Below are 19040 nucleotides of genomic sequence, written 5' to 3'. Positions count from 1 at the left end.
CCTAATTCAAAAACTTTATTATTTATTTTGTTAGAAGAAAATATATGGACCTAACGAAAAATACGTAAATACTTCTTATAAACTCTAAGGAAATTGTTATGATCCTTTTGAATACCAAAATAATACTAACCGATATTATATGACTTCATAAGCCTCAAAATAAATACTAAAGTGTAACTTATTTTATTTGTCTTCCAATTTCATTCCAAACTCATTGTGATACTAATGTGTTCCGACATAGATGTTTATTGACCCAGGTTAGAATTTCTGACTCAGAACCCGCACTATCTTGATTTCAATTTCAGTTCTCAACTTTCAAATACTCTTTTCCACCACGAGCATAAAAATTGGAAAACATTTTTTTGTTTTCACTCTAGAAACGTCACTTTCTGGGGGACGAGGGTCCTTAAGTCCCCCGTCCTTGGCCCACCCACTTGTAATGTGACTGTCGCTGGCAGCCACCCACCACCCGAAGGTCCACCCACCCCAGCTGGCATTTCATTGTTGTGCTTTTCTTTTCCCATTTTATTTATATAATGTGTCTCGAATGTGTGTCTGCGGGTGTGTGGGAGTTTTTCTATCAAAGCGCAGGAAACACGTGCGGGTAAAACATTTTTCAAGCTTTTAGCGCTGCATACAAATCAACCCCGAAAAACAAAACAAAAAAATCCCATTCACAATAATTTGTTGAACTTCATAAGAGCCAGCGCTTTGGGTTAGTCGGATGAGATGGGAACTCGCCTTGTAGGGTGGTTCGGGTTCAGCCAGCTGTTGCATTATGTAAAACCGTAATAGATCTGAGAATGTGGGAAAATTGTAAACGCAAATACCAGGCGAACAGCAAAAAGGAAAAGGTCGCCGACTGTGGGCATCTGAAATGTTAGTTTCGCTTCGTTTCGTTTTTTTTTTTGAGGCTAATTGGGTTTTATATAATTTAAAGCACTTACTTATCAAACTTCATTTCCGTTTTCTCCACGCTGTGAGTTGCATACAAGTATATGCGAATGTGCCCATTAAAATGCCACAAATGCAAATTAATTTAATTGAATCCAATTTGGCATTCGCATTATCTTTTTCATTGTTCCCTTAATTTTACAATTGCGGCAGAGAGGAACAATGTGGTGGAGATTGTGTGGGTAGGATTAACCGCAGAGTGGAAACTATTTTGTAATCCGGATTTATAAATTCATGCAAATGTGCGGTCTGCCTCTGAGACTTGTAAGCTTATTATGATTAGGTAGATCTTACTAGGATTCTTTTTAATAAGTTTAGAACTCTAAAATTAAACATTAATATCACAAAAACCCAGATGCCCTATTTTGAAAAAGTCCTTTTGAATAAATTAAATCTGATCAAGAAAAAAGTAAAACAAGTATACGTAAAATAAAAGTACATTTTTGTATTATATTTTACTAAGTTATATTATTTGTATGCTTAGAACTGGGTTACTCTACTTAATAGTTCCAAAAAAATAACATAGATTTAGCCGACAGACGAGACTGTTGTCAACAGAATTATAGCAAGAGGCGATCTTAACAGATACTGTTATGGAGGAGCGGATAAAAAATGTTAAAAACAAAGCCAAATGCTACACTGTTTAAAAAACAAGCTCACCCCACATGCGACGAGCTTAAGCCGGCAATACTGTATGAATTATTTGTATACTACTTAGATTTGCTTAAATTTTTTTTTTTAATTGTTAAGGACTTAAAATATTTTAAATACAAACCCAAACTGTTGCTCTTTGGCAGGGGACTAGTAGAATCATTTCAAAACCCACCACTCTGGTACTTAGCAGTGGAATAACAGTGAAAGAGCGTGCGTCGGCGCAGTGACTTCTCCAGTCACGAGTGTTGAATCACGACTGCCGAATGGAACTCTCCCGGTGGAGCGAGTACCGCTCTTATTGGCAGGCGATTCGTACCGCTCGGGTCACTCGCTGCTGCCAAAGGGGACCGCCGCTGCCGCCGCTCTGCCGCCGCTTCTCGCGGTGAGCGGTACTCAGTCTGCCTGCTGCACTCGAATCGCGTGGTGGACGCCACGTCGTCGTCGTCGTCGATCGGTTCTCGGTTTTCGCCGGTTTTCAGCCCAAAATTACGAGCTTAGTGGGTGGCGATTTTCCACCCTGCTCCAAAACATATAACCTATGCAAATATGTGCATAACATGCTGCAACATAAATTAAATCGAATTAAAACCCCCCAAGATTCAAACTGAAGTCAAAATATTACAATAATTGGCCTGTTGTGGGTGTGACATCTGTGGGTCGGCGGCACGTGTGTGTGAATCCAATTTCCGTTTTTCCCCCAAGTTTTTTCCGGCTTTTCTTTATAAGCATCCAATTGTATTTGAGCACCCTGAAAATCCTCTAAAGGTAAGGCTAAATTCAATAAGATTTTTCTTACTTCGTAAGACGTAATTCCGGGAAAATGTCCTGCTCGTCTGACAACTAATAGCTTAATTAAATTATAACAGATGAGTTCATAAATATCCCAATTTATAGCCTCTTCTCGGAGGAAGTGAAGCATATTTCATACAGCCCATAAGGCACATTTAAACTTAAAGCTCGGTGACTTTCACTTGGTATTTCCTGCGAAATTTAAAGTCGAAAGCAATTTTAAATTTATTACACAAATACCCAGGCATGCACGCGTATGGAATGCCATTGGATATGCGCATCATAAACAACGTCCAGCACCGGAACAGACAGCATATTAAAAATGTGACTATAACCTTGGCTTCCAAACGGGTTGTGGGCGGGATGTTGGTGGTGATGATGGTGCCCGTACTCCAGGCACCCATTCCGCCTTCCGTTTCCGCTCCCGAGTCCTGAAAACCGCACCAAGGCCACAGCAACCACGGCCAATACAATATCCTCAGTCAGTGGTGCCCGCTTATCGAAGCCAGAAAGGATCATATTCCAGAAAACGTCCTTAATATATTAAAATATAATATAATATAAATATAATAAATATAATAATAATAATACAAACTATTTTCCTATAATGGCAATATAACCTATTTTTGAAAATTCCAAAATATTTAATAATAATATTATTTTTAAACACTCCGCATTCTTTATTATATTTTCTAAAAGTTCCAATAGATGACGTATTTGGTTCTGTGTTCTTATAATACTTATCCAAGTTTCCAAACCATTCAAGTTTGGCTTGAAACAGTAGATATTCCAGCACTGGCGAAGAACATTCTTCTTGACGGTTTTCTGGGCCCTGTTCTCGTTGTTTGTTATTTGTTATTTTTACTGTACACATGACAATAACGCCGGCGGCAGGCACTGCATCTCCTGCACCCCCTGCATCCTTCGGATGCAATGCATCCTTGTGAGGATGAGGAGAACGGGCGGCAATCCTTCCCAGCTCGGCCAGCTCGGTGCTTGTGCAATAGTTTCAAGTGGCCGGGCAACTTTTTCCATTATGAATGGTGCGGTTGCGCTTTTTTCCATCCATTATTTACGAGTTTTGAGTGCAAACTTGTTTCGCCAGCAAACAAGTGGCGGCCAGAGGATTAGAACACTCGCTCGACCGCTTTGGAGGAGTGGGTATATGGGGGTATCCAAAGGGTGGAAGGGGGAGTGGCATTGGTAATAGAGGAGTCCTGGCACTAAGTGCTAAAGTTTCTGCCATAAGCCAAAGACAAAGCCACGCCTCATTCGATAAGGGCCAACAGGAAATTGTTGGAAATGCAGACCCCATTTGATGCCATTCGATTATTTGACTGTCCATATTCATAGTGCACTTACTGAGAAGTTTTGCCATATGTTTCATCTTAATTATTCAGTTCCGTTCTATTTCTAGTTTAATGTATGATATAACATACAGTTTTAGTAATTATTATGATAGTTAGATTATAAACTTAAACTTAAAACCCGATTGGGGAAATCTTTTGTATGATCCTTAAATATTAAAATGTTAAGTTTTATCATCTAATAGATACATAGATAGTACAACTTTTTTTCTTTTTTGATAAGGTCAGAGTTCACATGTCAAAACATTAAAAAGTTCTATGCCGTTCTATGCATATGGCATACAGAGTGTCAAACTTCTTTAGCTACCAATACGAGTGTGATCAACTTTTATGTACGCTTCTTGTTTTTGGTAGCCTGCAATTTTGATAAAAACTTTCGAACATGTCTGTTGGGTCGATGCATTTATGCGTGTGCATAATTTTCAAAATCACTTGAGTATTTTGCGAAACAAAGTCAGAAGTTTCGCCAACTTGTTTCACGCACTTGCTAGCACACTGCACCACCCAGCCACCCAACCACCCAACCACCACCCGCTGGAAAAGGCCGAAGAACCACCCAAGCCACCCAATATCAGAGGCTAGGCCGTCGCAATCTGCCGCCATACACAAGTCCTCTCGTGCGGAGAGAGAATGTTCTGCATTCTCTGACATTGATAAATGATTTTCCCCCCCAAAAGTTTAGCAGAAGAAAACCCAAAACAAGCGGGCTTAAAGGAGGCGGTTGGGGGTTGGGCGGGTGGAAAATGCTGGTCGGAAAATGCATTCATGGCTGCAAAATTGTTGTTGCTCACTAAACCGTGAACGGAGAACGGAGAAATTCATCCTGCTCGGCTGGAATTATCGCAGCTCGGCATACTCGAGAGCCCAGTGACAAGAGCCAAAAGGCAGAGCCCGAAGAAATCATAAATAAAATATAGAAGTTGATATGCATAGTATATAGTACCCTACTGTACTATACCATACCGTATATAGAGAGCTTGTACTTGTGCCCAATTTAATTATCCTCGCCAGCCGAAAGAAGTGGCCTGGCCAAGAAATTTCATTCACTTAAAACTCTGGGGCGAAGTTCCTCCAAGCGAATGCAAATGAAAAACCACAACGCATGCTCAAGCCGAGTTTTCAGTTTGAGTTTTCCACAATTCCCCCGCCATTTTCCGGCTTTTCCCCCGGTTCAACATGTAATTAGAGTGCGAGGAATGCGCGCGGTTGCCAAAAATGTTGTGGCCGTGGGTGCTTTGATGATATATATATATAGAGCGTACATATATAGAGCAGGATATATATAGGAATATCTGTAGAAAATGTAAATGTAAGTCTCAACATCTGGCTGGCCGCAAAAGTTCAAGTTTGCTGCTTGTCTGCCGCCGGAGTCCTTTCTCGAGTGCCTCCCCGCCTGTGTGTAAATTGGACGAATGTGTCGTTATGTCGATGTGTTGACATCCAAAGTGCACAAGAACGACCAAAAAAAATGTAGCAAAGTAGCAAAAACTGCACAAACTTTGCTTCAAGTTGGCCAGAAGAGCAGCAGTTGGATGGTGCGGTCAAAACAGACAAAGTTATGCAGTTGAAGTCTTCCTTTTTTATTTCAAATTCCGTTACATACTCGAGTGTGCAACAATTTAAACCATATCTGCCACCATTCGTATATAATATATATGTATCTTAAAATAGCTCTCTCTTTTTACAGTCTGGAGAACCCAAAAAGAAATGGAAATAGTAGGTTTTAATAAGAAGATAATCTTATTATAACTGTATTATATCTATTTCATATTGAATATTTTTCTAGTCGACTAAAATATTCCAAGCCATAAAGTACACTATATCATATATGTATTTTAATATAGCTTTATTTTTTAACAGTCTTGGAAACAAAAATAAAAAGAGTAGAAATAGAAATAATAGGTTTTAATTAGAAGATAATACGATTAGAATTGTACCATATATCTTTGATATTGCATATTTTTCTGGATGAGTTATTTATTTCAAATTGGTATACCAGCTTGAAATATTTTATAGGTTTTGATAAGAAGATTGTCAGATCAGAATTGTATTATTTACAATTAATACTAAATCCTTTTCTAGTCCAGTTAAACTTTTTAAAATGGTATAGTAGCATAAAATATTAAATAGATGCCACTTTATCAATGTATACGTTACCAATGGAAGTGTTTTAAATTTATGGAAACTCAGCAACTTTAAAGCTATCAATTTTATTATTTTAAAATTAACCGACGGTAATATATAGCTAGCCAATTATCCCAACTAAATAAGGACCACAATCACAAAATTTAACCATTAAACATTTAAATTGTTAACGGCCTTGCTCTACTCCATCAAACACCGGTCGAGTTCTGATTCTGCTTACTTATTCAAAACGGATACCAAACTCATCATTAATATCCTGCGCATCGCACATCAATGTTGGCTAGTTTATGTCCATATTGTATCGGGTATACTGTGCGGAATAAATTGCTTTTGAAATTTCTGCTCTTTGTCCATAAAAAAAAGGGGGGAACGCATTTCGCTTGCTCGCATTATTAACGCACATAAAACTCACATATAAAGTGATTTAAATTTATTAAATATAAAACGCCACCACAGAGCACCGCAGCATACCATACCATACCGTACTGAAGATGCGAGCGCATAACAATTGCAATAAAATTTAACGTGCATCGATAAAAAAGAATATCAAACCGAATAAAAACAACAACAACAAAGGGGGAACGATCCGCTTGGCAGAAGAGAACTTCATTACTTGTTTGAATGAATGGAGAAAGTGCAAAAATAACAAAAAAAAAATTTAAAATGAAAATTGCAAAATGAAAAAAAAATAAAAAGCGGGGAAAACAAAACGAGCGAATATGATGGAAAAACCACTCACAATGGGCTCGACGGATACGATGGAGCCGCTTTTATGCAACCAACAAATGAAGCGAATGAGTCGAGCCATCAATATCAACAAAGGAGAGCGTTAAATGTTTTATATTTAAGAGCTCGCCAAACAACAGCCAACATGAGTGACTGACTATAAGCACTTTTCTACTCGAATATAGCCGATGGTATATGGCACTTCGCTCCGCCGGCCTCGTCATGAATAATTATGATTTTCAATTTAAAGAACATTTTCACACGGCACAGCCTGTTTAATTGCTTTTCCTTCGATCGAATCGATACAGAAATTGACTTGTCGACGTTCCCCCAGCAAAATGTTAGGAGGGTGGCGGTAAATTAAATTTCAATTGTTGAGCAATTTTAAGCTGCTTCGAGGAATCCACTTTACCAGGAAAAATATGCACATATGGGAAAAAATACAAAATATATATTTACATATTTTGCTACACTGACTAAGATCCGATTAGTACCTATTGTTTATATACTTCAGTTTAGTTTCTTTAGTATTTAAAAGAAAAGAACGTACAATAGGATTGCTCACGAACATCTCTATGTGCGGAAAAGACTTATCAAATAGTGCAGATAATATCCCAAAAGAACTGATTATGATCTCAACTCTCATCCAGGAAAAAGTCGGATAAGCAAATCAAAAATATGTATATTCCAATTACCCTACTTTTTGCTTATTCAATGCATAATTTATGCGACAGGCGGTAATGTTATTATAGCAAATCAGGGGGAAATATTATTGCATTGCCGATACACTCGCCAATATAAATGAATATAATTTTAATTCAGCACTGCATGCAAATGAAATGAAAACGTGGCTAATTTTCTTTTCGCCTCTAAACGAAATCAATGGCAACTGTCATCACGATATGGGGGGTGCCACCACACCCCAAAAAAACCCCATACGGAGCTCAATAAAAATAATAAATAATAGAAAAATGCGCATAGAAATTGCCATTGAGATGGGTGCAGAAAAGGGGAGTGAATATTTATATGGGCTGTGGTGAAATGTGCGTGACACTCACTCAAGTCATGGGCTTTGGTGGTTCTCCAAAAGAAAACAAACGAAATGGATGAGACTTAAAAGTACCCTAGATTAAGAATACCAATACAGTTCGATTAAGCAAATGATATAAAAATAGACTACAGCACCTTTAGAAAAAGTCATAAGAAAAGATTTTAAAAAGTTGTCTTAAATAGAATGTATATCAAAGATACATTTTAAAACACAAGGTGATGTCTAGTCGATTATTAAGTATTTTTCTCGCTCCTCCAACTTAGATTTTAAAATGAGTTCTCTGAATCTTTTGCTTTATTGACTGCGACATTTATATGCCACCCATTCAGCCACATGCGCATTTTCACATAATAGACACTCGTATGTAGATACATTTCGGCGGCTGACGTCCTGGCAGAATATGGATTCACACAGGACAAAAGGATAGGGAAAATGCGGCTGAAAACCCTTTCACTAATTAGGAAGCAAATTTCCAATTACGCGATGCAACACAAAAACAATACATGGCATTAAAAATTCTCCAGCAAAAGTGGCTGCGGCAAACTACGAAAAAGCGAACCGAATTTCATACTAATGAATCGAAAATAATTGTCTGGCATCAAAACAACAGCGCCATGTCAGAGATATTTAATAGCCGGCCACAAAATAATTACCCCAAAATAATTTACTATGAATTAGATACAAAGGCAAACAAAACAAAAACAAAGCGTGCAACTTGCGCAATATAAATTAGAATTGGTTGTTTAATTGGAAATTTGATGCGAATTGTGTTGCCCCATCGCACTCCGCTTAGCCGACGAGCAAATTGAGCTTTTCTCAACGTATTAAATTTCATCAATATGTACCTATTATTTTCAGCATGAGCTTCATTATTTCTGAAAATAAAATGTAGCTTCGACAGCAAGTTGGTGCTCCTGGATTATTTTACAGGGGACTAAGGATGCCTGCGAGGGTCAGAAGAAAGAATCCATCCGGTTTCGCCATCAATTAGATGCTGTTCCGGACAGTTCTGCAATCGAAACCAACATTTTACGGCAAAGGGTATAGATTTCCAGAGAATTTCTCTTTGTCATGGGGTAGAATAGAAATTCATACAAAACTCGAATGGGAATGGGTTGTTGAAACAGGTATAATAAATTAATATTTAAAATGCTCAAGTGACTTAGAATATTTATAATATTCCGAAAAGCACCTCATTATACAATTAAAAGTCACTAGAGAAGTTTGTGTAGCCGATTTCATCAACAATTTTTATTAAATTAAATAAATTAAATTGAATTAAAGAATGCCGCTTCTGACTGAACAATTTTTCGCCCCTTACTTCTTACGGCTCCACCAAAGCCACACATTATAAAAACACTTCTATGCTTCAAAAACAAAATATTTAATAAATAAATATTTCACATTTTCCTTGCAGCTGCACACAGAAAACCAAAAAAATATAAATATGGCCAACGAATCTAGCAAGGATCAACAGCAATTTTAATTAAACCACAACAAATTCACATGATTGCAAAATATGAGTGCGCAGAAAAACATCAGTCAACTTTGTTGCTGCTGAAATTCCTTACTTGCATAAAATATGAAATTCATACAATTTTAATATTGCCATTTGTGTTAATTAAACCATGAGCAATTCCCATCAACGGAGCCAGACAAAGTCACTCGCTTAAAAATGCACACTCCCCAGTGCCGTCGTCCGAGGTAAGTTCTAAAAATAAACACAATAATAATAAGAGATATATATTGCCCACGTCTTGGCCGAGACATTCTTGAAATACAATATTTTCATACAATTATGAGAGGGCGGGCGATGCGGTAAATTTAATAAGAGCCAAGAGCTTTTCTACACATTCAAAATATTTTGACAAGTTTTTCAATAATGCAATAAAGTTGGCAACTTGAGGGGGCCGGAGCTGCCCCCAAGGCGGAGTGCCAAGGACACTCCTGATGAAATGAAAATATTGCCCGCAATTTGTTAGGTCCTGGCCAAGAACGTGGCCCGGAAGTGGGACTACTGGTCAGGGTTCGTCTTTCTGGCCATTTGCGGCTACTTGTTTATCTTTCTGCATTACTTTCTTGTTTCTCACCCCTGACGCCCCCAGAAAAAAAGAAAGATTTTTCAATAGACCAGAACGGCGGACGGGCAACGCATAAACAAATAATAAAATAAAAAAAAAAAAAGAATTCGCGACCCTGGCAACGACATTTGGGCCACTCATTTGTCAAGACGCGGGATGAAAGATGGAAGAGGACTCCAGGACTCCAGGAAGGAAGCCAAGAGCCCGCGGCCCCGGGCATTCATCTTGGTCTCTCTCCACGGCAACCAAGACATATGGCTCCCAGTGACCAAAACAAATTAAAGGCCCACTTTAAGGCACGGCCAACAAATCAAGTCTTCTGGCCAAATGGCCAACTGGTTGGCCAGGCAAAAGTGAAAAGCAAACCCAACCTGACACCACCACCAAAAAACATCTCGTCGCAGGAGACAATTTTTACAAGATTTACCTGACCGGCATAAGTAATCAGATTCGAGCTGGGGCCAATCGAGTTCTAAACTGTCGTCCGAAAACGATTTGGACACAATACTCAAATCGGGCATCATGGGGCAAGGACTTCAGGACATCAATCCGACTGGCAGCCTAAAGATGTTCTCTAAAACAGATTCATGGGAAAAACTTTGGATTGGGGATAGAAAAAAAATTCGGTTCATTTAAATAATATCTTTGGGGATAGATCCTTAAGTCATTAAATAAATGCATTTCCTAAGGGGTTTTTCATTTCAAGAATTATATAAAACATACAATTTAATTTTAAATAATATATTTTGTTCCTTATATTTAGGAAGTTTTATGCAATAAATATTTTAAAAGCATTTACCAGCTCCGCTATCATTACATTAGATTGATGCTAAAGTAAGTAAATTCATTCTTTTATGGGATTGGTATAAAGCAAAAGATTTTTTTAAATAACAATTTTTCCATCTTAAGGTAGTTTTTTTTATTAAACAGCATTTTTCAGCTGCCCCTAGATTAAATAATAGCTTTCCCAACCAACCCATTCGAAGGCCATAAACTGCCCCAAAAGGTGTGCTATAAATTGTGGGGCTAAATTAAAGTTTAAGAGTTTCGGGGAACTTGAGCAATTTCCTGACCTGAGACCCCGGCCAGTAGACAATGAAATCGATTAAGCTGTCCAGAACCATGTACGCATCCACATCCACATACCCATCCACATCCTCGTCCACATCCACAGCCACGTCCATGTCGATGTCCTCAAACATTTGCAGCAGCAACTCATTAAAAAGCATTAAACGCCAGGAACGGAAGTCATTGAGGCTATCAGACGGAGACACGCTTCCGTTTCTCTACTTGAACAGTTGCCTCCTTTTTCCCCCCATTTTTTTTTTTATTCTTCTTCTCCGGCACAGATTTACGGGCCCAAAAGTGCGTAAGGAAGGGAACTCCGTCCGGCAGAGATTGTCACCGGGCCAATGGTGTTGGTGGGTGACTTCAAATGATTTATCGCCCGATAGTTGAGTTCAAAAGCGAAGAGCAAAGAGATGGCAGCCGACTCGAAGGACTCGTCCCGCACAAATATTTATTTATAAAATTGTTATCCCAACCGGGCGGGCGAAGTCCTCTGTTTCAGCGGCGAGTCCTTCGATATCCTGCTCTGCTTTTGCTCATTGCCAGGCATTCGCTCATTTTCAAATCGGATTTTATCAACTGAATGCCATTCTTGTGCAAATATCTTATCTCGCTGCCGCCGCTCAGGATAATGGCAACTTTTTTGCGTTCATCTCTGCTCCTTTTGGCTTTAGTTGGGGCTCAGCCTCGGCTTTGGAGCCCTACCCCATACAGCCCGCTTTTGTATGGCTTTGGAATTATTTCGAAAGCGGAAATTGATTTTCCTTTCTTATTGTGCACGGTTTTTCGTGTTGCTTTTGCCTTGGCTGATTTCCCCCGACTCGGCGACACAACTCGCTTTACATATAAATAATTTGGCCAAGAGGATTCGCGCTTGTGGGGTACAGCTCCTGGCATTTGTTTAGCCATAAATGGAAACTCACTTTCCCTTTTTTCCCCCTTGCAGCGCCTCATTTGGCGCCCATTGCGATGATAATGCGGCAATGATTAGAAGCCCCAAAAAGCTAAGCGCAGAAAGTGCTTCGGTAAAAGTGGATTTTAGCCCTTTTCCTTTTCAAAATACAATCTGGTTTTTGCAGGCATTATCATGGGTTATACTTTTTAAAGATAAAGTAGATTTAGAAAATGTCATTTATAATAAGTATTATTATTTGTTTTAAATAAAAACAAATAATAATATTTATCTTTTCTTTCCTTAAAACCTTTACTTCATTTATTTCTTATCATGGGATATACTTGAAAAAAAAGCAGATTGGAAAATATCCTGCAATATAAAACTGGCCATTTATACTAAATATTAAGAACTGTACTTAAAAAAAATATTTATAATATTTTTCATTGTTCTACAATACCTTTAACATTTTACTACGTTTTAAGATATTTTGAAAAATATTAAAAACTTTTATATAACATTGAAAATTATCAAATTTTTACGGAGATAAAAAGTTTCAATAAATTCGAAGTTTGCAAAATAAAACAAGGAAGAACGCTATAGTCGAGTACCTCGACTATCAGATACCCGTTACTCAGCTAAAGGGACCAAAGGAAAATGGAGATATGCAAGCAGCAAATGCGCCACCTACCGGCGGTAGACAGATTTAAGCATTGTGGGCATTAGAGTGGGCGTGGCAAAGTTTTTTTTAAATCAATCGATAGGTATTGACGAGACCAATACATTTAAGTTACAATTTTTTATCTAGCACGAAAATTGTGGGCGCCACAGGCTTGGGCGGTTTGTGGGCGTTAGAGTGGGCGTGGCAAACTTTTTTTTAAATCAATCGATAGGTATTGACGAGACCAATACATTTCAGTTTAAATTTGTAATCTACCATGAAAATTGTGGGCGCCACAGACTTGGGCGGTTTGTGGGCGTTGGAGTGGGCGTGGCATATTCGCGTAATAAACTTGCGCTGCGCTCAAGCCTACGGAATCTAAATCTGAAATCTCGTTTCTCTATCTTTGATATTTTCCGAGATATTCGCGTTCATATTTACGATTTTTTGAAGTTTGTGGGCGGTTTGTGGGCGTTAAAGTGGGCGTGGCAAACTTTTTTTTAGGTCAGTCGGTAGGTATTGATGAGAACAATACATTTCAGTTAAAATTTTTGTTCTAGCATCAAAACTGTAGGAGCCACAGTTTTGGGCGGTTTGTGGGCGTTAGAGTGGGCGTGGCACTCTTTTGAAACAAACTTGCGCTGCGCAGGAATCTCAGGAATCTGCATGCCTAATCCCAGTATTGTAGCTCTTATAGTTTCCAAGATCTCAGCGTTCATACGGACAGACGGACAGACGGACAGACGGACAGACGGACAGACGGACAGACGGACAGACGGACATGGCTAGATTGACTCGGCTAGTGATCCTGATCAAGAATATATATACTTTATGGGGTCGGAAACGCTTCCTTCTGCCTGTTACATACTTTCCGACGAATCTAGTATACCCTTTTACTCTACGAGTAACGGGTATAAACACACCAATATTTTTAATTGAATAATAATACCTTTAACCTTTAATATCATTTAAATTTGTTTCCCTAAATTTATAACAACATTTTTACCGAAATATAAAGTCTTAATAAATTCGAAGTGCATTTCTTGCAAAATAAAAGGTTACCCATACGCAGTGTGGACACCAAATGAATAGTTGCTCATACGCACCGTTGGCCCGCAAGGGGTTAACCAAATTTGGCCCGAACAGCGCAGCGTTTCTGGGCCAAGCTATCAGCGGTCCTGCCCTGACCTGGGCCATTCATTCTCGCGCTGGTGTCGAGCCTAGTCCGAGGTCCTGGAACGAGGAACGAGGAACCTGGAACCCAGCCCCGTATCCTTTAGCGCGTCTTTGACATTATGAATGATCAGCATAAATTTCCCAGAGCTCTCGCGCTCCAAGGCCCAGCTGCAGAAAAAAAACACGAAAAAAATAAAAAGAGTAGCGGAAAAACGCAGCCAGATAACTAGCGAACAAAGTGAAGGACGGCTCAGAAATTCATTTCATTTCATTTCCTCTGTACGTGAGCAACATTTTTTATGCAATTCCCTGTAATAATTCTCTTGGTTGTCGCCTCTTCACGCATGAATATTCAAGCGAGCGTCCTGAATCGCCCGGCTAATGAGACATTCTATGGAATTTGAACGTTTCTTAAACCCAAATCGTGTCCGGATTAGTTCATTCACAGGCAAATGGAAGACTCGAAAATATTTGGCCAACAAACTTGCACAAAGGGCCACCAAATAAGAGAGAGAGCAAATAATGTCAAAAAGGAAAAAAGGACAGGGCAAGTCGGAAAACTAAATTCAGTTTACATAATATAGCTCATAAAATATTTTTCGCACATTCATTGCCTCTTGGCCCCGAAACTAGGCCACACTCCAGTGCTCCTCAAACACAATTCGGGCATAAACAATAAAGTAAAACGACAATGGAGACGACGACTACGACGAAGAACTTGAAGGCAAAATAACTTGAAACTTGAATATTTACATATGAAACGAAACCCACCCACGCGACAAACACACACAGTGGGAAAAGTGTGGTAAATTCTGGAGGAGGTTACGGGGGTTACGGATCGGGATATGGGGTCGGGTCTCGAGTTCGAGTTCGAGACTAAACAGCACTAAATTAATTCTGCACAATTTGCATTAAAATATGCAAATAAAAAAGTAAAGGAGGCGAAAAGGGGGGGGACCGTTTAAGGTCTCACCAACCCCCAAGCACTATAAAAGGGATCCATCCGCCGGGTAATACATATACCATATACAGTCCCAAAAAGTAAGCGTTAAGCATATGTGTGCTTGAGTCTCTTCCTCTTCTCGCAGACAATGGCGGTCGGGGGAGTTTGCCTTTTAAATTTCGTATGCCCTCGTTTAGGGCTTTAATGGGCTCGAAGGCCCCTGGGAGAATGCCGGAACCTGCATCGGTTTTTGGCTTTCTTTCGATTATGAAAGTGCCACCCCGACAGCACCACATTATTGCATGTGGTGCAGCCAGGATGCGAAGGAGGAGCACGGCCACATGTCTGACTGACTGGCTGGCCGGAATATTACACCCGGAGAAGCTCGTTGCAAATTTGATTGTTCTTGGAGAGCGCGTGCCTCGATGTTGCCGCCAAGAAAACGGGCTCCAAGGAGATCGGGTAGTGGGGAAAAAGGTCCCCGGCGTCGGCATCCAATGAAGCATGAAACTTTAGCACACTTGCAACAGTTTCCCATTTTTTCATACTCCTTTTCCAACAGCTTTTCCTATACTATCCCTTTTCTTTTTTCTTTTTTTTTGGGAAAAATATGTTAGCTGCGACTTTGGTAATCTGCTGTGGCTGGTGCATATCCGTATATAAGTATATGTACATATGTATACACCCAGAAAGAAAAATATATATAATAGTGGGGGAAATGCGTGCCGAGTGGAATGTTCAAGCAACAACGGAGAATATATCTCAAGTCGGTCGATAATTCTGTGAAAAGTACTCGAAAATAGCCTTAAAGTAATGGTTTCTGTTGAATTCAAATTGTGATAATAAATCAAGCAATTTTGCACTTGTGCCAACAGCATATGCTTTAATCAAAATAAAATTATTTCTAAGAATGTCAAGGTTATAAGGCATTTAATAGATAATCGCCTTGCTAAATAATTTTCAATAATTATTTAATAAGAGCTGAGCTCAAAATTGACCATCTCCTGTTATTAATACCAATAGTCCTGCTGCAATCCTACCACTTTAATTACAGTTTCCTCACCATATATATCCACAAATTCCTCCATTCATAGAGACTCCTTGATTAATTTGAGCACAAACATTTATATTGATACACACATGCGGACTGGGCATTGGTATATCCTATTTGCTACTCTCACGAACTCGAATTGCAATAGTTCATCGCTGGGCAAAGGATCCCATTTTATATATATATATGTATATCCATATATGGGCAAGTTGCAAAGCCACAAGCCAAACTGGTATTATTGCTAACCCGCTGCACAACGATGGACGCTTCAAGTGCATGTATTTTTTTCTATTTCGATGTTTCGCATCTGCCAGCGTGTGCCAATCGATTTTTAATAAAAACTGCAAACGAAATCTGTAAGCATATTGTTTGGCTATAAAATTAAAAACCAACAAGCGTTCCTGTTTGTGTAGAGAATGGCGAGTTTCGCGAAAGTTGCTTAAAAAGAATCCACTGAGAAAGTTAACAATCACGAATAAAATTAGTTTCCCTAAGGGATATTTATAGCATTTTGCTTTAGCGGATCAAAAATTAACTGTAAATTGTTATAGACTATATATAATATTAGAAATACGAAACACTTCAACCGATAATGCAATAATAAAACATCTACATTTAAGTTAGGATTTCGCGAAAGCTGCTTAAAAACAAAAAAGAAAGTTGATAATCAATTAAAAAATCAGTTTCCCTAATGGCCCTTAAAAATGCTCAGTATATTGATATAAATTATATATAAAATTAGAAATTATAAAATATTCAAGTTGATAATGCATAAATAAATCATCTACATTTAAGTTTAGGATTGCATAGCTCCTGAAATCTCTTTCAAAAAATTGTTTTATTTTTACCCTTAAAATAAATATCAATTTAAATTATTTTACCAAAGTTTTCTCCCAGTGCCATCGATGGTTTTCCCCAGTTGTATTAGCACCCGTTTACGGTTACATTTCCCAGCAGTGGATTTTTAGATTTCCATTGGCGATTTCCCTGCCGTTACCCGTTTCGTTGTTATTCTTCCGGAGCTAAACAATTTTCGCAAATGAACGGATTTTTTCATTGTTCTCACTTTCCGGCACTCGTTGTCTGGCAAATAAAAGCACGATTTTAGTTAATTACCGCTGAACAGACAGAGATGATGATAGAGAGACATCGTCTGGGTTTTTTCGCCTTTAGAAAAAGCTTAGTGGTGACTACGAAAAAAATCCAGAGCTCCCTGCAAACAAAAAAAATAGAAACTGAAAGACAACAACAATGCAGTCAATTGGCTCAAAATGAGTTTTTATGGGATTTGCATACGCTGAATGGTAGAATAAATGTAAACAAGACGAAAATTGCCTGCAGTATGCCGCATTTTCCTGCCAACTCCCGAAATTCCCCCATCTTCTTAGAGGGTTTTTTTTTAATTTTTATGATACGCGCCTGTTTTTCTTAATTGTTTCTCGTTAAGAGAGTGAAGCAACCGCCGCCGCAGTTAATAAAAACAGAACATATTTAATGCGCGCAATTACTTTGCATACGTTACGGCGCAGGAGCCAGGACTTCCGAGGGCCCAGGACTCGTGAGCTCCCGCCTAAAACACTCCACTCGGATTCAGATTTGTGGAGTTCAAGTGTGCGTCGGTACTTTTTACGGCCATGGAGCTGCTTGTCCGGCTCTTTACATAATAAAAGCGTAAACACGTTTTCACCATCGCCGGACTTCGGACTTCGGGAGACGGGACTTCTGGACTACGGGACTACGGACCCATTACAATGGCGCCATGTAAAAGAAAAGAGAAAGGAGAAAGCCGCCACTTACGCGTGCCTGGGACGAATAAAATTGGCTTTTTGTTTGGGCAGTTTTATGAATTGCTTCAATGCTCATTTACCGGTCGGCCTAATGGGTGCATTGCCGTACTGCCCACCCACCCACAAGGTCGTAATGCTAGTTCTCTGCGGTAAGAGATCCATAAAGTGCACAAGTTTTGGTACTTTTATTGCCGAGTGTTGGGCCTAAGTGTGGATTAAAATAGATTTTTCTACGCCCCTTAGAAATAGAAGCAGTGACTAAGCCGAACTAAAATATAGGACCTTAGCTATACTCATGCGTTTTATAAAATGTTCTTTCTTTCTGCCACCAATTTTACATAAATATATTATCAAGTGTGTTAAGTGTAGTTACTGCAGTTCAATATTAACACAATAAAGTGAAAGTGAAAAACGTAACCGCATAGGAATACAAATTACATGCTGCACATGTTCAATCTATATTTAACATATATAGTTTTTTGGATTTTAACTTCACTGTTTAGGTGTTTATTAGAATGCATCAAAAAAGGAGGACCAAATTTTGGGTTAAAATGTATAGTTTCATACTTCTAGACACCTTTAGAGGTGATTTTAAATCCCTAGTGATTTCTGTAGCCTTCCCATTACTGCTCCTAAATGTTTGATCGAAATTCTCCGCGTTTCTATAAAAAGAAACACATTTCCTTTTTTAATCAAGGAACCCAGTAACATTTCAAAAACTTTGGCAAGCGTCACTCATTAACGCCCCAGTCACTCCACTTGCAAATCAATTATCTGATGTGCCATAAAAAGTTGAGGAAGTATCAAAAACTCGTTGATTTACTTGTTCAGCAACATTGGCTTGGGTTCTGCTCCTGGCAAAAGTCATATGGCCACAAAAAGTACTCGACTGCACAGACATATCAAGAGGAGCCCAACAATAAACTGGGTTAGGAATGCCAGACTCGACCGACACGATTTCAATTTGCTTAGTTGATAAATGCCAAAAATTAATTCAGCCAGCACACAAAATGCCTCAGTTTTTGGTTTGTGAAAAGCATGTGAGTGGCTAGAAAATATTTTCACTTTTTGCTGTGATTCCCTGTAGCGAGCTACCCAGTACGTTCAAAGAAAGAAAGTTGCCTTTTTCTGGCCGTGCCTGGCACAAAGTTGCACCGACTTTGCACACCCACTTTCCACCTGCCTCGTTCGTAGATGTACTAAATAGTTTCTCACGTGACTTTCAACCATAAAAAATGGCTTTATTGCTGCACACGTATTCATTAATGGCAGCAATGAACTCACATGTGAACTCCGCGTTGGTTTGGGGTTCCTTGAGGAATGGTATACCTTTCATACCTTCCATACCCATCCACCCACTACTTGTTGTTGCCGTTTTTGGGGCTGCATTCAGAAATGGTTGCAAGTCGTCTGCACAGGAAGTGCATATTAATTGTGAAAATTTGTGCGGATATTTCCTCGAAAAATAGCTGCCCTGCTTTCTTGTTGCATTTGAGCCGGAGAAATCCATGGCCCGGCCTCTGTCATGCTCTGAAAAATATGGCATTAGTTGCAATTCTTGAGAACTGGCATAATAAGTGAGCTTGGGGCATAAACAACAAGCTAACTTGCAAAGTTTCGATAAGTGCTACACACATAATATTAGTATGTTACTGCCTAAGCGCATTAGGATAGTTCATAAAATCATTTACATTT

At 39.0% G+C, this 19040-nt stretch overlaps 1 protein-coding gene across 1 annotated transcript in view; it reads left to right on the top strand.

Annotated features, from left to right (window-relative positions):
* Positions 1-2017: 2017 nt before the first annotated feature.
* The window catches only part of LOC119547977 (protein O-mannosyl-transferase TMTC1), a 53300-nt gene continuing 36277 nt past the window's right edge, over positions 2018-19040 (top strand). The window contains exons 1-2 of the mRNA XM_037855029.1: positions 2018-2373; positions 9104-9390. Coding sequence (XP_037710957.1) covers positions 9362-9390 — 29 coding nt within the window. The 5' untranslated portion in view covers positions 2018-2373; positions 9104-9361. The remainder of the gene's footprint in view (positions 2374-9103; positions 9391-19040) is intronic.

Source organism: Drosophila subpulchrella, chromosome 2L, assembly GCF_014743375.2.
Source record: "Drosophila subpulchrella strain 33 F10 #4 breed RU33 chromosome 2L, RU_Dsub_v1.1 Primary Assembly, whole genome shotgun sequence".
Lineage (NCBI taxonomy): Eukaryota > Metazoa > Arthropoda > Insecta > Diptera > Drosophilidae > Drosophila > Drosophila subpulchrella.
The sequence above is the reverse complement of the archived record's forward strand: the minus strand, read 5'-3'. Positions and strand labels throughout refer to the sequence as shown.